The following is an 18592-nucleotide window of genomic DNA, read 5'->3' as shown; positions in this document are numbered from 1 at the left end:
CTGACAGCCGGGGCCGTGCGCTTACAGATGTTTCTCACACTCGCAACACGCACACACGTGTAGCCGTCGCTCCGCTTCAAGATTCACTGCAGCTGTGGGAGGGAGGATGACGAGAGGCGTTTGAAGTCTTGACACATGGAAGAGATACAGTATTGAGCAGCGGTGTATTGGGGCTTATAAGTGGTGAGTGGGTTCTTCACAGAGAGCCCACTGAGGGGAGGAAGGAGCTTAAAGCCAGACATCAACATACAAACAGTTGTAATTAATGACCAGGTTTCCCTTTACTGTTCAGCTGTCTGAACTTACATAAATTAGAGATAAATACCTCCAAAACTTTAGCTGGATTTAAGCAACATATACGATGCCTCTAATTTATATATTTAAAAAAAGCGTTAAAAACACAATAGAGTGTTCAAAACTGTCGTAATTCTGTTTTACTTGGTGAAATTCATACAAAACAGTTTATTCTGCAACCATAAATGTTAAATTATCACTTAAAAAATGCTAAAAAGCTTCAAAGGGTCATTTCACAGGCTTTAGTCGTAATCACTGCCACTTATGTTTCTAAAGCAACACCAACTACAGTAGGTCTTGCTGATTTCTATTTCTGTCAATCTCCCCCCCGACCTGCACTCACTATATTAGTACCGCCTTGGCCGCCTTAAAATACTAGAGAATTCACTTATTGGGTGGTGTCTTTAAAAAATAGGTTAACTACAGGGCAGGATGGGAAGTTCAATTTATTTTTCAATAGCAAAATTACAAAAATAGGTTCTAAATTGAAAAAATATATATATATAAATTGTTTGCATTGAATTGAGTATGAATATTAAAGTCAAAATCCAGGCATTTCTGGATATGAGATAAACAAAAGTTAAACAGGGAGAAAGTTCTGTAAAACAAAAACCCAAATTGGGTTATTAAACAAAAGGCTGATCTTCAAAGATTCCAATCAATGGCAGCTAAATTCAATGTGCATTTTTTGTTTCTTTAGTAAGTTGTTGATCTAAAAGACTGCCGCGCAAATGTTAATGCGAACAATATTTCTCCACCGTAGCAATGCTACGAGTTGGCTTGTTGGGCCGCTGTCCGGCTGTGAGGTAATCCGTCAAAGTAAAGGTATCAGTCTGATCAAAGGAGAGCTTTACATATGCTTCAACTGACTGAGCTTCACATTTCACTTTTTATATATAGCCTTCCATTTTTTAAACTATGGTGTATCACATGATATCCACTCAAAAGTTTGAAGTTTGAGGATGTAACACGGCAGAAGGGGTGTGAGTACTTTCATCCTGCAGAAGTATCACAAAGTGCTTTTTCACCAGCCTTAGATAAATGTGAGCAATTGTTGAAGAATGGCAGCTGTCACAGTTGGGACGGCCTCTGTCAGTCTGAGTTCGTTCAGATGGACTGAAGCAAAGGGAAAAAGTGCTTCTGTGTGACAAAGACAGTTATTTTTTACAGAAACCATAGATGCAGAAGCCCAATCTGTAGCCTCACTAATATCCAGGGTTTGAGGCTCAATCTTGTAGAGTTTTCAAAATTAAACATTATTTTCACAGCAAATATGCTTCACAAAACAAAACAAAAATGTAGGTGAATTGACAGCAAATAAAACTGAAATGATGGGAGAAAAGCTGCATGCTACCATCTCAGGTAACAATCAATACTTTCTTTCCTTGTATTTCTATTATGAAATGTAGCAACAATTAAATTTTTTTAGAAGATAAATTAGGTTAAATGAGTTACCACTAAACCTGACTTTTTATTTTTTAATCTTTAAGCAACCACAACCTGATTTCAATAAATCTATTTGAAATAATTTATCTCAGGTTCAGGCAAAAAGTACTTTTTTAACCAAACATGCTGAGAAATCGCAAAATCAAATATCAAATATTCCAATAATATTTATAAATATAATCCAACATGTTCTGAAAAAAAGGACTAAAAACATGCAGATTTTATTGTGTAACAGGAGGAGCCATTGTTCAGGAATACAGTAAGAGAAAATGACTGGCATTGTTATCTATTTCCTGGGCTACTTTGATCTCCAGCACCCTCAGCTAAATGGTGTGGAAGTAATGCTAAGTCCACTTGAATCTCAGAATAATGCTCAGCGTCTCTGTGGCGCTCCTGCCTGCACGGATCACTGGCTCATAAACATGGCCAACTGGTGAAAGAAATGCAGCCATTTCATCTAAACTCAGCTCTCTCCTTTCTCTTGGGTCACAGGAAGTGGTGCGTCTAACAAAATGACCGTTTTTTTTTTCCTGCTCTGTGATGCCAGCCTCTCTGATTGCTGATTTATGAAACCTGCTTTGTAAAGTTAGAAAGCTTGTTTCATCACGTCATGTTTTAAAGGAAACTTTACAGCATCTTCTTTGTAAAGTGCCCTCAGATGACATGTTGTAAATTGGCGTTATACAAATAAGCTGAATTGTAAATAATAGTTCAGTGTGTGGCTGAAGGTTGAGCGTTAGTCTAGCGTTACGTTTGGTCTTTGCAAAAAGGCCAGGATATGCTAAGATAGCTTCCAATCAAACTCTAACAGGAATGTGACGTAAAATTGAAAAAGTCGGCCTGCACCAATCGATCAGAGGATGTAACACGTTAAACATTTAGCAGTCATAGCCTCTATATTTAGATCAGAGGTGCACAGATTAAACGGCCTCAATTTCCTTATATTTGGGAGATTGTTGATCAGCTGACCCTTAGAGCAGAAACCAATATTTTCCACGGATCATATCTACCTCCGCAAAGGTCTGAAAATAAAAGCTCTAAACCTTGATTTAGATATTAAAGCAGTAATTGGAGAGGTTTTTATTGTTTTATGGGTAGTGATTAATGCCTTTCAGTTAGATAAGGTTTTTGATATCTTATGACAACTGACTATATCGGTTATTTTAAAAAAAATCTGTATCAGTTAAAATCTGAATGGGAATGTTAGGCTTTTTAAAGGTCAGGAATCAGCGATCGGCAAGGAACCTGCAATCAGTGCACCCCTAATTTAAATTCATTTGTTTGGGAATATTAGGTTTTAATACCTAGTGATGGAAATATACAGTTGTCACTATTTTTAATTTTTTGTTTTGAATTTTTTTATGAATATAAATATATATTATTATTTGTATTTTTTAAGATGTGGGGTGCATTTTATTAGAGGGGGCAACGTCAGCTTCAATACAAAACAGACAGGTCTAGGCAGTGTTGGATTTTCAAAATAAAATCCATTTTAATATTACATTTTCCTAAGCTATGGAATGATCTGCCTCTGAGCATAACACAGGCCTCTTCTCTTGCTATCTTTAAGTCCCTTTTTAAGACTCATCTTTTTTCTTTGGCTTTTGGCAAAATTTGAGAGGTTTCACTTTGTTTTATTCTGTTTGTATACTACTATGTATTTTATATTCCATCTTTTCTATTTTATAATTGCATTGTATTTTATGATTGTTTACAGCACTTTGGTCCTGTCCTGTCGGTGTATAAAGTGTTTCATAAATAAAGTTGATACGGTATGGTATTTTATTAACTTTTTTAAAACTCTCATTATGATTAGAATAATTGCAAAAATTTTGAATGAGCGGCAGCCTTTATAAGGCTGTGGTGGCGCTACAATCAATTAAGAAACCATGGTTAGAAGAGATCTGACAAAACAGGAAGCAAAGCCTCACAGGGCAGCCTAAAGCCCACTGCGCTCATTAAGACAGAAAAAAGAAAGAAAAATAACAAACGATCAGTTCAGGAGTTTTATAAAATATGTGAATCAGGAAATTGTCTACATACCAAACTAAACAATTATTGTTCTCTACTTAAAAAAAAAAACACTTAAAATTTTAAAATGGAAAAATTTTCTATGTTATTTATTATTTTTTTTATTTAAAAATTCAATATATAACATGAATGCATAAATACCTAATTTTTTTCAGTGTTAAATTCTGTTTAAAGTAACAGATCATTAAAAATGTCTCTGGACCTTATTTTTAATTGGTTACCCTGTTATAAGATATTATTCATGAGAAGAAACGATTGATTAAATGAGCAAATAAGAAAACATCATAGAAACACATAGAGAAGCTGTGTATGAGCTTTAAACCAACGTGACTGTGGCTCAGTACAAAGAGGGGTTGTCTTACAGTGGGAAGGTTGCAGGTTTAATTCCAACTCCATCATGATATGCCTTTTCCTGATACAAGTTTCTCAATAAAAACGGTCTTCTTCCCAAATCCTACTTTATTATATGTCAGACTTTGTATAGGTCAGCTATATAATCTATCTATTATTTCTATACTGCATATATTGTTTTTTTCCTACTATTCCAAATTTCTATACGACTTCCTGCAAAAAGTAAACAAACAGAAATTGAATCTCTGCTGTTTTTGAAGCCTACTGAGGCTTCTCTCAAGCCCCTGAAGATTTTAAGTGCTGACAGTGTGTTCAGAGGTGCGCCAGCATGGCTCCATTGAGCTAAGATGTTGACAGAGTATTTTCTAAGAAGTCACCAGCCAAAGCCACTGCAGTGGTAATTGCTTGTGTTTCACAGCAGAGAAGTGAGTGACTCACTGGACTCTCCAGAGGGGGAAATGCACTGTGCCCCTGGTGGAGATCTGAAAATAATTAGCTAGATAAACCCAGCAGCACAGCAGCAGGCCGTATACACGTTCAAAACCATCCACGGCTTCGATATATTAGTCATTTCTCAATGAGTGCAAGTAAACCAGGGCATAGGAGCAAGTTGCCAATGGCTTACAGCAAGTTGCTCTTTGCATTGGACGAGATAATTATCCATACATTATGGCATACATCCATAAGAGTTTTCTTCTTTTTTAAAACTTAAACATGTGCACTGCAATATCCTACATATTATTAAATTCAAATTATTGGGGTTATTAGTGGCAAGAAGGAAAGGGCAATTATGGAGGGGGTGAATGAGACTCAATGAGGAAAAAAAGAGAAATCCCTGGTAATTACTCTGTAAATAGCAGATAGAACAGAGCCGAGACAAATAGATTAAAAGGGCCTTCTGTTTTCATTTTAATCCCTATTAATCAGTCGTCACAGATTGATTTGATTTGCTTTTGTAACCCCATTAAATAGAGCCGAGATGACAGCGAGACTCTCTGATGGTATCGGGCTGACGTCTGTGGGTGTGTCAGTGGGAGCAGGTGTTCAGTGTGGAGCCAGAGTGGGTCTGAGTGTCTCAGCATCTGTGGACTGGATGTCTTAGTGTCACTGCAGATTATCTGCCAACACTCACACAGATGTAGAATAACAGGATTATCCAGACTGCTTTTTGATCAGATAACATGGGAACACCAAACTCTTCCGTTAACATGAATATACAGAACAAAAAAACACTCGTTTCAAAGTATTGGTTTATATTTTCTGATGGCTGCTTTTTGATATGATTTTGCTATAACGGTGCGTTCACACAGAATATGGGAAATGAAAAAAAAAAAAACTCTTACATGTGCTTTTGCTCCACTGGCTTTTCACCAGAAATTCACCAGATGACCAACAGTAATTCAGACTCCAGTCCACAACATCCTGGAATCTGCCAACATATTCTCATTATCAGTTTGTATGAAATCGTACGAAAAGTTATGCACAGTATTTCGTACGTGTTTGACGTTTTTCCTCGAAAATACAGATCAGTGCGCATGCGCAGCCAGACAAATGAAAAAAGCAGATCCGCGGACTCACGTAAAACTGGGAAAAACAGTGCAATAATTACTTCATGATGTCTCTCACTAGGTTGCTTGCTGTTTTGTATCTTACGTTTAGGGTTAGGGTCAGGGTTAGGGTTAATTGTATGTTAAATTCTATGTTATTGAATGGTGCGTAAGATGCGCATGCGCAAGGATATCTTGTCTCGAGGCAAGACGTAACAATACGACGAAATACGATGAAAAAAACGTCAAAAACGTACGAAATTACTGTGCATAACTTTTCGTACAATTTCATACAAACTGATAATGAGAATAAACTGGATCTGCTGCTTGTTGATTTCACCTCAACATGGCAGATTGTTGGATTTTACAGAGCACACTGCTTTATTTATTTTGGAAAGCTGAACAAAACCAGCTTGGCTCCAACAGAGACGCTCCCAGTTTGGGGGAATCCAGGAGCTCCGGCTGGATCTCAGCCGCTTTCCGTGGAGCTTAAGGTAAGGAGACGCCAAGTTCTGGAGCTCAGAGAAGATCAGAGGAAAAATGGCGCTGTGCCCCCCCTCTGGTACTAAGGAACAGGAGATTGGAGGAGTCCTCAGGGCAGAGAGTACGGCAGAATGGGGGAGAGGAGGCGGTTGGCCTGGGCTAGCTCTAAAGGCTATCGGCTGAAGACCAAAGCAGGATAGCGGTGTCTCTGCTAAAGCTAATGGATGATGCACAGCTCCTGTAGGGCTACGTTAAAACGTCTTTATTAAAGGTGCCAACAAACCTGCTAAGAGCATTCATCCTGCTTCATCTTTTGTCAACATTCATTTCAATATCTTCCTTTTGGATTGAAAAAGTCTGCCTTGGCTTTGTTCCTTCACCTTAGATCACAGCCTCATCTAATCCCTGACTGGTTTTCATGACAGGAAAACAGACAAAAGTTCATTTTTCAACTGCTGCTGGTTTTTGCTTGGTTACCTCTGCAGCAACTGTTCCCTTTGCCTCAATATAATCTATACCTTTACCTCACAGCCTAATGAGCCGCCCTCCACATGTAAATCATGGTGAATAATACAGAGTTTCTTAACTTAGACATTAACTGAAACAGAAAGTTGCTGCTCTGTGCAGATTAGCCGCTAAAAAGGCCACTTTGTCTCAACTTTAAGCTGCAATCATGACGTTCTGTCTCACATCACCCCTCTTTGATCGGACAAAGTGGGCATTTGTTTACAGTGCAGGCACAGCAAGGTCAATGAAGGTGCTTCCTAAAGGAGGGTTATTATTACATAGATATTCTCTATCTGCTGGTTTTCACAGGATATGGAAGGGCTGCTGCTCAGACAGCAGAACTCATGACGATTACGCAGAGATGATTGTATCTAGCAAAATACCACGTTATGCATGATTTTGATGAAGTAATACATTTACAACATAATTAAAAGCTCAAACATGTTGATTTTGTATAAAAAAGCCTCAATACTCTACTGTAACACCAATACAAGTTTACACTCCATAGTTGTTCTACTTTTGTGACCACAAATATTTCCCCTAAGATAGTCTAAAGTGAGGGAGAGACAAATGGGGCATCTTTCAGCCAGTTTACCAGCAGTGTGCAGCAATAGGTGGAGGAGGGGTTCTCATTGCTTAACTCTGTGGCTCAGACAGGCAGAGACACCCCCATCACTCAGTAACCCCTCCTACTTCTTGTTAAAAAAATTTAGAAGTATAAGAAAATGATAAAACTGTTTTTGAAAGACCAGAAATGGGCCAATTTCTCAGCTCATCCTGAGAGTAAAAAATAAATCCCAGGGTGTTTAAATCAGAGGATTTTTACTGGAACAGAGGAGCTAATGTGAAATGTAAATGTACAGCAGATAAACCTGTTTGAAAAACTAGTCGCTCCCTAAACTTAAACCAGGAACTAAAAAGTGATCATTTTATTTTTCTTAAGCCGTTCTGATGGTGACTTGCTGGTATGTTTATGATCCAAACCAAGTTTGGTTCAGTTTAAGGTCATGAACACATGGCAGGATGTCCTCCTTCAGGATTTTTTTGGTAGACAGTTGAATTCATGGTTCTATTTAAACCAGCAGGTCTTCCAGGTCCTTAAGCAGACCATTATACTACCACCACCATACGTTACTGTTGGACTGAGGTTATTTCTTTGAAATTGTAACATTTTCTATAGACACAATGGGACTCACATCTTCAAAGGGTTTAAATTCTGTATAAAGCCCTTTTAAGGAGCTTTTTTATTAATCTACAACTTATTAATTAATAAAAATGGAATCAACAGATGAATGTATTAGCAAACTACTTATTAGATGCAGCCATACTCCTCAGAAGGGTTTGGTTTATTATATGCAGTCCTACAGCCTGTAGTCGGTTCATTTCTATGTGAAACAGACTGATTGCCTCTGGGGGGAACTTTGATTCTGGGTTTTTTAGCAGCAAATGTTCCTGACACTAAAACTACACACATAGTTGAAAGGTTAAACTCTGAAGAGTCATCAGATGTCAAGATTTAGTCCAAAAGCAACAGATTTCTGAGCGATTTCTAGAAGCAAACATTCCAATCAAAATGAAGGCTATTCACTGAATACTGACCAAGAAATAAAAAACGACATGTCTCTCTGTATCTCCACCTGAAAAAAGGGAGCAAAGCGAACTTGAATCTGATGTGATACAGAATTTATCACCTGCTGTGCAACAAAAAAACAAAAACCCAAAACATAAGCAGCAACATGAGGCAAAAGAGTGAAGAGGGGAATAACATCGCCATCTAGAGGCCAGACTGGCTCCCAGGCTGGGCTCTGAGCAGATGCTGCTGATGCTCTTTCTAACTCTCCACTCACAGCCTCTACAAACATGAGGAATTTATCAGCCAGGATGACAGAGAGAACGAAGAACCGAGACCCCAGCTCCAAAATGACAACAGACACACACAGAGCATCTAAAGGCTTTTTTTATCCGCTGCCTGGTGAGACTGAACTATAGCTCCCCATGCAACATCACTTCCAGCTCGCATGCAGGGGGGAGAAAACAAGAGGAGAGAGCGAGGAGGAACGCTTCCCCCCAGATGATCTCTGAGAGGACGGGGTGTCTGCCCCAGCTCAGGGCGGGGGGGGGAGCTTTGGGCGCTCTTACCTAAGATTGGAGCCAGGCGGAAGATGTCAGACAGACGTTTGTTCACCGGTTCGTACGGAGACTCCTCCAAGAAGTCGTTACCTGTAACCCCAGAGAAAAACACCAACTCAATAGGTTTAATATGTTTACTACCCGTCACCCCTCCTGGTTTTGTTTATCATTTTTCTGGGGAGGGGGGGGTTGTTGGCTTGGCCTGCATGTGACACGGGTTATTTGGGTCAGTCGATATCCAGGCTGGCATAAAGCCACACGCTTGATTAGGCAGGTTGGTCAGCTGACTGGAAGCAGGCGAGGAACTGGAAACAGTTAGGGGCTCTAAATAAACCCCCACTGGTGGGGTGGGGGGGTGGAGAGACACGTTCCATTAGCTGTAAGGGATACAGCTCAGGAGGTCAAGAAGCCACTCTCTGAATAGTGTCAGGTCTGACTGAGCAAGTTATTGTTTCTGTTCTGTTGAGTGTTTTTGTCATTTCTGTTTTCATCTTCCTTCCACTAAACGTAGAAAAAAAAGACATTTTCTAAGGTTTGGTAGTCAGGAGGATGAGGATGGAGGTCGCTCACTCATGGTTCCAAAATTCATCAACATTTAGGAGGAGGCTCAGAGCTGGGTTAAGGTATAAGTTAATTTACTGACTGTTTAGGGCCCCCTGCTGGCCCCGACAGCTCCTGAGTCTACACCAGCGGTTTATAAACACCTGCATATGTTGTTTTAAAAGTATAATATAAAGATGCATCGATCAGCTGATAACTTCTAATAAATAAATTCTGACTCCCTGATTCAAACTATAGAAATCTTGGGAGCCACATTATCCTAACTTGGGCTTAAATGCATTTATGCCTGAAGCGGTTGATGTGTTTATATAAGACATTTTTCTGTTAGTTATTTATTTACTTTTTAACACCTTGATCAAAAATCAGCGGATATAAATTGGCTGGTTTCAGATCTCTGAACAATGAAATGCTTATTTCCTTTTTCCTGCTTCATACGTCTGAGCTGGGGGCCCGTCAAGCTTCCACCATGTCTGTTACTAGACTTCTGGTTCTTTTCCATCCTGGGTTCTTGATTTTTAAAGTTTAGATAACAAACTTTGCTCACATCATTCCAACAATGTCTCATTAAATAGAATGGGTCTGTTATGAGAGGGTCTCTGGGTGTGGGTCAGGCCTGAGCCTGTGTGCAGGAGAAGGTTCTGTTTGTTTGTGGGGTTTTATTTTTTGTAAATGCCCCCATAGTGAAGGGGGGTCAGGGGTCTCCTATTAGATAAAACATCTGGTAAGATCTCACTAACAAATCTCCACCCCAGTGGATGGGGAGTGGGTGTGAGGGCTGGTCGGGTCAACATTTGAAGGAGTTGCAGATTTTATTTGGGTTTTTTTCTAAATCAGAGACAAAAATACAAATCTTTTATTTTATTCCAATCAGACTTAAATTTGCAGTCCTGCCCAAGTAAAGAGATTTAAAAAAAATCCCCAATGCTTCTGGTTTCAGTCTCACTTCAAGCTTATTAAGCTGTTTCAGGTTTTTAAACCTTAACAGCTCCAAACCAGTCAGATTGAGCTGCTGTAATGAAAAGTTCAAACCTTGTAGGGACTGATAGATCCCCCAGTAGATGCGCAGGCAGTTCTTCTCCTTCTTCATGCCTCTCTTGCACCGGCAGTTATACAGGGGACTCTGTTTGAGCGCCTCCATCGCGCTGCGGCACTCATCCCTGGCCTCCACGCCGGCCACCCGGCTGAAGTTGCTCTCCTTGCCGCCGGCCACGCACTGCCTCATCGTGCGGTACTTGGTGCTGCACGCCTGCTCCCGCAGACACTGCTCGCTGGCCCGCACGCAGTCCAGCCGAGAGGCGCGCAGGTTCTCCTCCGCGTAGGTCAGCACATCTGGAGGCGCAAAATACATTAAAATAAGCCAAAGCATCCAATTATTTTCCACTAAAAATAAAAACATGAGGTTTAATCATGATGCAGGAGAACATTAAGACTTTAAAAGCTGCTTTTTTAGGGATTCCAACATAAAAAAGAGCTTTAAGGCAGAAAAACCAGATCTATTTTTAAGTAAACATCTGGTTTAAATGATGCTGCGCCTTTCTGTTGTTTTTGGATCAGTGTGGAGTCCATGTGAGACTCCTGCTCTAAGAAAACATCTCCTACTGAAACTTACCGAAAAGAGGCAGAAAACAGAACAGTGAGAAGATCATGGTTTCCCTCTGAGTGGAACAATAACCCAGAGAAACGGTTCAACACTAGTTTATTTCCCAGAGAAGTCCGGCTGGAAATAAATCCATGGAAAAAGACGCGGCGCGCGCGACCCCAGCCCGCCTCGAGCGAACAACAATAAAAAGAAAAAATAACAATCAAACAAACAAAAAGAAAGAAAAAAAGTGTCCAGTCAAGATTCTCTTCAGCTTCTCTCACTTTCTTTTCGTTGCAACAGAAACGTCTTTCGCTTTATCTGGATTGTTCTTCCTTCAGTGCGGGATGGTCCGACCAGGCGCCGCGGGACACCAAGGACCCGCAGCTGCGGTGCGGTGCGGTGCTGTGCGGTGCTGTGCGGGTGTAGGCAGCGGGATGCTGCTGCTGCTGCTGCTGCTGAGTGTGAGCGCTCTCACCAACTGGAGTCCCGCCGCCGTCTACAGCGCACTGAGCAGCAGGAGAGCGCCAGCTTCTACCCCCACCCTCCTCACCTCACCCTGCGATCCAAACGCAGCTTCCTTCCCATCACGGCGGAACTCCTTCACTGTCATCAGCACTTTATCATCACTGAGGAAAAAACACATTTCTAATCATTTTACAGCAGAAATCAAAGGAATGAGGGAATTGGTTCTGTAATGGGTCTGCTGTGTGTGGGCTGCAGGAAGAGGGCAAAGAGCGCGACCTCCTGAGTCTGTTCATGACATGATGAGGAATATAGTGGCGACCAGCTCCTTTCTGCTCACTTTAAATGTCATTCCAGGGTACTTATAAAGCACTTTCAAAAACCAGAAATTGTTCCAGATTAACAAAATTGATGAAAGCTTAATGCAACCGTTTTTGGCATTTACTTAACCATATTTGCTTACTTATTATTATTTTTTTCAGTGTAAGGTAGGCTTAAAGAAGACAGATCAATCACAAAGAACTCAACAACTGACTCAAAAGCAAAGATAACTCATGCTAAGTTGAGTCCTTCAGGGGAAAAAGACAATGAATGATCCCTGAAAAGAGGAATTCTTTTTCTGTTGCATGATTGACTGCATGACATTAATCTCCCTAAACAGCACACCCTTTGAACTTTATAGAGTGGACTTTCTCTACCACCACTAGTAGGCAATATGTTTTTCTTACATTCCAGCATACATATTCATTTCATCTTTAAAAAGTTACAGCCATAAAATTCTATTCATTCAGTTATTTCTGTAGTGCCAGTTCACATCATGTCATCTCAGGTCACTTTACAGTTCATCAGATCATCCAGTCAGATTGATTCAACGTTTTCTATCTAAGGAAAACCAGTTGATTGCATAGACTCATTGACTCTTCAGCAATCCCTCACACTAAGCATGCTTGTAGCGACAGTGGAGAGGAAAAACTCCCTTTGAACTGAAAAAAACCTCGAGTAGAACAAGGCTCAGTGTGAGCGGCCATCTGCTGAGGCAAAATCAGACATAGCAAAAGAAGCAGAGATAAAAAAAAATGTAAACTGTCAACATATAGAGACATTAGGCAGGGCTCGATGTTATTAACCATTGCCCGATTGCCCGGGGTAAGTAGTTTTTATTTTTGGGAGAGTACAAATTTCATTGCATTTGCCAGCCGGGCAAGTGCAATGATCGCAAAAAAAAATTATCACTCAAAATTACTTTAAAATCAGCAACATTTGCTGAAAACGACCCACAAGCGTTGCCGGCGCCATTTTTGTTGTTTTATACACATTCTCGCGTGATTTTCCGCCAGATGGCGTGATTTTTGTCCACCTAGCGGTAATTTTGATGTAGTTACCAAAATGACAAACAAGTAGAAAGCGCTATCATATGGCAGCCTTCTGTACAGTGATGCAGGTCACACATTAAAAAATGTTCTTTAATTTTTTTTCTCTCAGACATTGGAGAGGTGCATTTAAATGTTATAGAGCTAAACATGTTAGATTGGTGACCTGTTATGTTATTATTATTGTCTTGTTGCTGCATTTATTTTGTCAGGGAAAACTAATCCTGAGTCAGTTAAAAGTCAGGGAATTCTAAATTTATGTAAGATTGTGGAAACCCTGTATAAAATAACTATGTATAAAGATTCTCTAGAAAAGTCACATTATATTAATATTATCATCTTGTATAAACATACCGTGACTCTAAAATAAAAGTTATTTATGTGTGACATTGACTTCTGTCTTGTGATTTATCTTAAATTTTTAACCTGTCAAGTTTTTTTTAGATTTTTAACATTACAATTTATATTTTTCCAAGCAAACAACAGTTTAAAGCAAAGTTTAGTTTGAAAAGAATGTGCAGGAAGGATTGAAAAGCATGTTAACACGGTAATGTAGGCTTGAGTTCATTATCTGAAGCATGCAGATACACACCAGGAACCTGGAAACTTAAAAAATACTGAATTACAAAAAACATTTAAAAAACAAACATGTTTCATTGATATATATACAAAAAATGAATATTAGGAACTATATTTATCAAACATTATACTGGGCAAGTAAAAATTGTTTCTGGGCAAATGAAATGTGAAAGTCACTTGCCCAGAGGGCAAGTGGTAAAAATCCTTAACGTCAACCCCTGTCAGGGGTTTTATCCATAAATATCACTACTGTCTGCAGATTGTGGAAAAACTCTTCAACAGCAGGAAGAGGCTTTGAAAAAGATATAAACAGCTGTGCTCTCTACTTTCTCAAGAGTAAATGCTTTAGATGTGACCGGTGGCTCATTTTTATGTGCGGATTGTATGTTCGTCAACATAATGAGCCCTTTAGAGGGTGGAACCAAACTAGGAAAGTAAACCATCAGTGATTGGCTACTTTTCAGGAGATCCCGCCTCTAGAGGCAGTACTGTTTTCATCCTGGCTGTAGCCTGTAATTTCAGCAAAGCATCTTCACTGTGGATGGTGCTAAAGATGAAAACAAAATGAGTTAAATATTCAATTTGACAAACCTTAAAGTCTGCCCCATTATCTTCAAAACCCAAGACAAGCAGGTGTCTTCCTTGCAGTCCCTCATATTCTCTGTTGCCACTACAGGCCTCTTTTGGAACCATAACAATGACAAAAACATTTTTTAAAAGCGGTATTCTGTGTTGATACACAGCAATGGATCATCCAGCCATCTTCTCCCACTTATTCCATCAGGATTGTGGTGGGATCGGTGCACTCTGTAGAGGTCTCTGGCATTCTGTTGCAGTCTATAGAAGAAATGCAGAGAACACCCTGGAGGAGGTCGTTCTGTCACAGGTAAACACAGAGACAATCAGAGGCCATGCAGCTTCCCAGCGGAGGGTTAGACCCAGCTGATGAGCTGCCTGGCCTCTGTGCCCCCACTGCTGGCTGTCTGATGAAGCCATCACACTGGGCTAGTGTTGATGATGTCACCAGTGTGACAGAAATCAGGAAAATGGAGAGCAACATGGATGGGAGCCAGGGTGTAGTAAGTGTGCTTTATTGTCCTATGTCCGTCCGTCTTACAGATGTCGCTCCTTGTTATCAAATGCATGTTAAGTTGTTTTGAATTTTTATATCTTACGCGACTGGCACAGTATTGTTACGTAGAGTTGTTGCGCTCACTGGTATTAGGTAAATTAGCGGGCCAACCCGGGTCGGTTGTTTCCACTGTATGGAGATCGGAACTGAGCAGTTTGATGGCAGTTTTAATCCCGGTTATTTGCCAAGTCCTTTCACCTGGGTTGACTCGTGTCAGTGAGCCATTCCCACCACCAATAAAAGAAATCAGTCTTTGGAGGGAATTTTGTTCTGTTCTGTACTTTACCCATCCATCTTTTTCGCTGGTGAGGCTGGTGCCTAGCAGTCTATGTGCAAAAAGCGGGGTACACCCTGGACAGGTCGACGGTCCATCGCAGGGCAACACAGAGACACACAACTTTGTACATACCTGCCAGAGATGCCAGTTAACCTAAACAGTCATTTTTTTGGATTGCTGGAGAAAACCACAAAAGAGACAGCGAAGTAAAAAAAACCCAGACATCCAAAGGGAAAACATGCCAACACCACGCAGAAAGACACTGGGAAGGGAATCAAACCCAAGATTAGCTGCAAGGCAACAGTTCTACAAATGGCACCACCATGTAGGCCATAAACATATCCTAATAAAAAAAAAAAAACTATTCCTCACCCATCACGAGTGGTCTCCTCTTTTTTCCTCCAAGCTCCTTTCCTCTACCAGAGGCCTGAGAGCTTGAGGATTCTGTCAGTACCTTTGCTGTTCCTAGAACTGAACTCTTCAGGACGGAGATATCTGATGTATTTCCAGGGATCTGCTGTAAACACTCCTCCAGTTTGGGGGTCACTGCCCCGAGGGCCCCAATGACCACGGGTACCACTGATGCCTTGACCTTCCAGGTTTTCTCCAGCTCTTCTCTGAGCCCCTGCTATTTCTCTAGTTTCTCATGTTATTTTTTCCTGATGTTGCAATCACTTGGTATTGCTATGTCAACCACAACGGCTTTTTGTCCACCACCATAATGTCCGGTTGGTTTGCCATTACCATTCGGTCCATCTGTTTCTGGAAGTCCCACAGGATCTTGGCTTGATCATTCTCTACCACCTTTGGAGGTGTTTCCAATTTTGACCTTGGGGTTTCCAGCCCATACTCTGCCCAGATGTTCCTGTATGCTATTCCAGCCACTATTCCAGCCGCTCCATGTAAGCTTTCCCTGCCAGCATCTTACACCCTGCAGTTATGTGCTGGATTGTCCTAGGGGTCTCTTTGCACAGTCTGCACCTGGGGTCTTGTCTGGTGTGGTAGAGACAGAGTCTCTGGCACCTCATCTTCTGTTCCCGATTTTCTGAGACATTCAGTGAGGATGTCGTCTGTTTGAGCCTTGTCCTTTATGTTGTTATAGATCTTGGATGTTTCATTCTGGATAGTGGCTCTTAGGCTCTATAGTCCTCGGCCTCCCTTCAGTTACGGCTGGTGTACAGTCTCAGGGTACTGGATTTGGGGTGGTACCCTCTGTGCATGTTTTGGAGCCTTCATGTCTTAACATCTGTGGCCTGTACCTCCTCCTTTGGCCAGCTTATTATTCCTGCAGGGTATCTGATTACTGGTAGAGAGTAGCTATTTTTTGCCCGAGACTTATTCTTGCCATTGAGCTGGCTCCTTAGGACCTGCCTTACTTGTTGGAGGTATTTGGCCGTAGTTGCTTTCCTTGTTAGGTTGCCATTTGCTTGTTGAATTCCAAAGTACATGGAATATATCTATATATATAGATATATAAAGCTTTACAAAGCGAATTTAAAAGAAAGATCATAAAAATGAAATGAAAGACATCCTAAAAAAAAGTTTCAGGATTACCACTTCTTTTTTTCCGGTTTTATTTCTCAAATTAAACAATATCATACTTTTTCCATTTTTTTTTTTTTTTTTTTTTTTTTTTTTTTTTTTTTTTTTTTTTTTATAAAAACTGGTTAGGCGAAGAAGAAATCCTAATTTTTTCACAGATTTTATATTTTTACATTTTGAAATTTTATATTTTCAGATTTGGTTCAGATGGGTTTTATGTATTGCTTTTTTTTTTCAAATTGCATTTTAAAAATCAGATTCTCTTCAAGTATTTGAAAAAATAAATAAATAGAAATTGAAAATATAACATCTGTACTAAATTTGAAAATAATAAAATCTGAGAAAAGATTAGAAGAAAATGTTATATGAAAAATAAAATTAAATATAAAATCTCTTTTAAAAACGGGAAATCCTTTAAAAATATAAATAAATAAAATGTAAGAACATAAAATGTAAGCTCTATAGTAAAAAAAAACATTTCTTCCGAACTGTTGATCATAATTTTTTCAAGGTTTGATTTCTGAATTCATTCATTCATGTTTTTTTGCATTGACAAAATCTGTTCATTGCTTGCAGCAATAATGGAAGAAATATCCTCCCATAGCAGCACTGAATAGACAAGCTTTAGCTGCTAACCATGTTTTAAAAGCACTTTTTTTCCCCAGGTTTCCCGTAAAGTTGATTAAACTATATAAAATCCAGTGACTCCAGAGGGAATGTAGTGCATGCTCTGAGGAAGCAAAATGCTTCTAGGCTCAGATCTAGCTGCAGTGAGAGGAAACTCTCCCACCAATCAGCACAGAGGAGAGCCCACTTTGATGCTGTCGCCATCTGTTGGTCATAGTAAAATAAAGCTCCCACTTTGAAGCACTCATGTGAAAACCATGAATGATACCTCCAAATGACATTCCAAGTCCATCATTCACAGGGAATCCTAACATCATGTGACTCTACCTTCACCCCATTGATTGCCAATATAGTCTATTCAGAAGCTAATCCACTTGCTTAAATTCATGGGAGCTGTCAATGAGGCTATCCGCATTAAAGGCTGGGCCCAATCAATCAAGCATGCAGGCGCTGTAAATCAGCTCTCACACTCATACAGAGGGGGCAGAGAGCCCTGTGCATTCAGGGAAGCAGTTTATTTTAACATCGGATGATAATCCCTTACTAAAAAAGGCCTGTGTGATTAGATAGAGATAAATCAACCCTGCAGGGTAAAATCACTTCTTAAAATGACTTTCAGTTTTGTTCAATAGGAGTGCCTCAGGCCGACGGCAACGGCTATTTCACTCAGAACACGATGGAAAAAGAGACAGAAAGCAGGAAGAAATGAGCGACAGGCTCCAGCTGCTGTGTGTGGGATAATTGTCTGCTTGCAATTTGATGACTCGGCTGTTCCACAGTCTCTGAAGAAACCCTGCCAGTCGAAGCCAGGCTCAGTCTGGTGATATATGAAAGGCCTCAATCAATATGTGATATTAATTTTGCAAATGAATGTCAGAATGATGTAGTACTGAGGTCAGTTGACATCTCACACTGTAATGTGCTTCATGGCACCGGATCAGAAGCCGTCTCTGTCTGAGCCGGGGAAAATTGGTCACAGTCCGCTGCTGTGTGAGTTATGTATGCAGAGAAAGAGAGACACAATGGATTACTTTTCAGAAAGCTGACAGTGCCATTAAGGCACTTCATAAAGTTAAACAGACAAACTTAATGGGGATTGATCAGCATTGGTGTAAAACCAATTTCTAATTCTGTAATCTGTTAAAGTGACAAAAATGTTTGAGCCTGTTTTGATTTATTAATCTCGGCTAAAATGCAACGGCCTGCAAAAGTATTCACACCCATTAAACCTTTTTTTTTAATCACACTTTTTATTCACAAATCACAAACTTCCGTCTGTTTTATAGGATGGAGAAGACAAAACAGTTTATAAATGTGAAATGTAATGAAAAGTAAAAACCAATCATCATGCATCAGTAGGTGCATCAGTAAATTGGCTTAATCAGTGAATTATTTTATCTCAGAATAAATCAAACTGTTTTGTTAAAGCCTAAACAGAACAGGTTAGTTGTTAAGAATTTGAGAACCAACAAATCAGTGTTAGAGTATAAAACAATATCAAAAGCTTTAAGCATTTCCTAGACACTTTTAAATCAAATAATCATCTAAAATGCCAAGAGGCCATTGGAAAATGTGGAGGGGCTGTAGAGATTCACTGGTGATGGGCTATAATATGATTCCAGAATAAATTATGAATAAGACCCTTGCAGAGTCTCTGTCCCCTGTCTATAT

The 18592-nt window shown here is 39.9% G+C and overlaps 1 protein-coding gene across 1 annotated transcript in view; it reads right to left on the bottom strand.

Moving 5' to 3' along the window:
- The window catches only part of LOC107090625 (GDNF family receptor alpha-1-like), a 137363-nt gene extending 126025 nt beyond the window's left edge, over positions 1 to 11338 (bottom strand). The window contains exons 1-3 of the mRNA XM_015384121.1: positions 10960 to 11338; positions 10380 to 10679; positions 8799 to 8879 (exon numbers count right to left, since the gene is read on the bottom strand). Of these exons, the coding sequence (XP_015239607.1) occupies positions 8799 to 8879; positions 10380 to 10679; positions 10960 to 10996 (418 nt within the window). The 5' untranslated portion in view covers positions 10997 to 11338. The remainder of the gene's footprint in view (positions 1 to 8798; positions 8880 to 10379; positions 10680 to 10959) is intronic.
- Between the last annotated feature and the right edge of the window lie 7254 nt (positions 11339 to 18592).

The sequence above is a fragment of the Cyprinodon variegatus genome, unplaced genomic scaffold, assembly GCF_000732505.1.
Source record: "Cyprinodon variegatus isolate N-32 unplaced genomic scaffold, C_variegatus-1.0 Scaffold304, whole genome shotgun sequence".
Classification (NCBI taxonomy): Eukaryota; Metazoa; Chordata; class Actinopteri; order Cyprinodontiformes; family Cyprinodontidae; genus Cyprinodon; species Cyprinodon variegatus.
The sequence above is the reverse complement of the archived record's forward strand: the minus strand, read 5'-3'. Positions and strand labels throughout refer to the sequence as shown.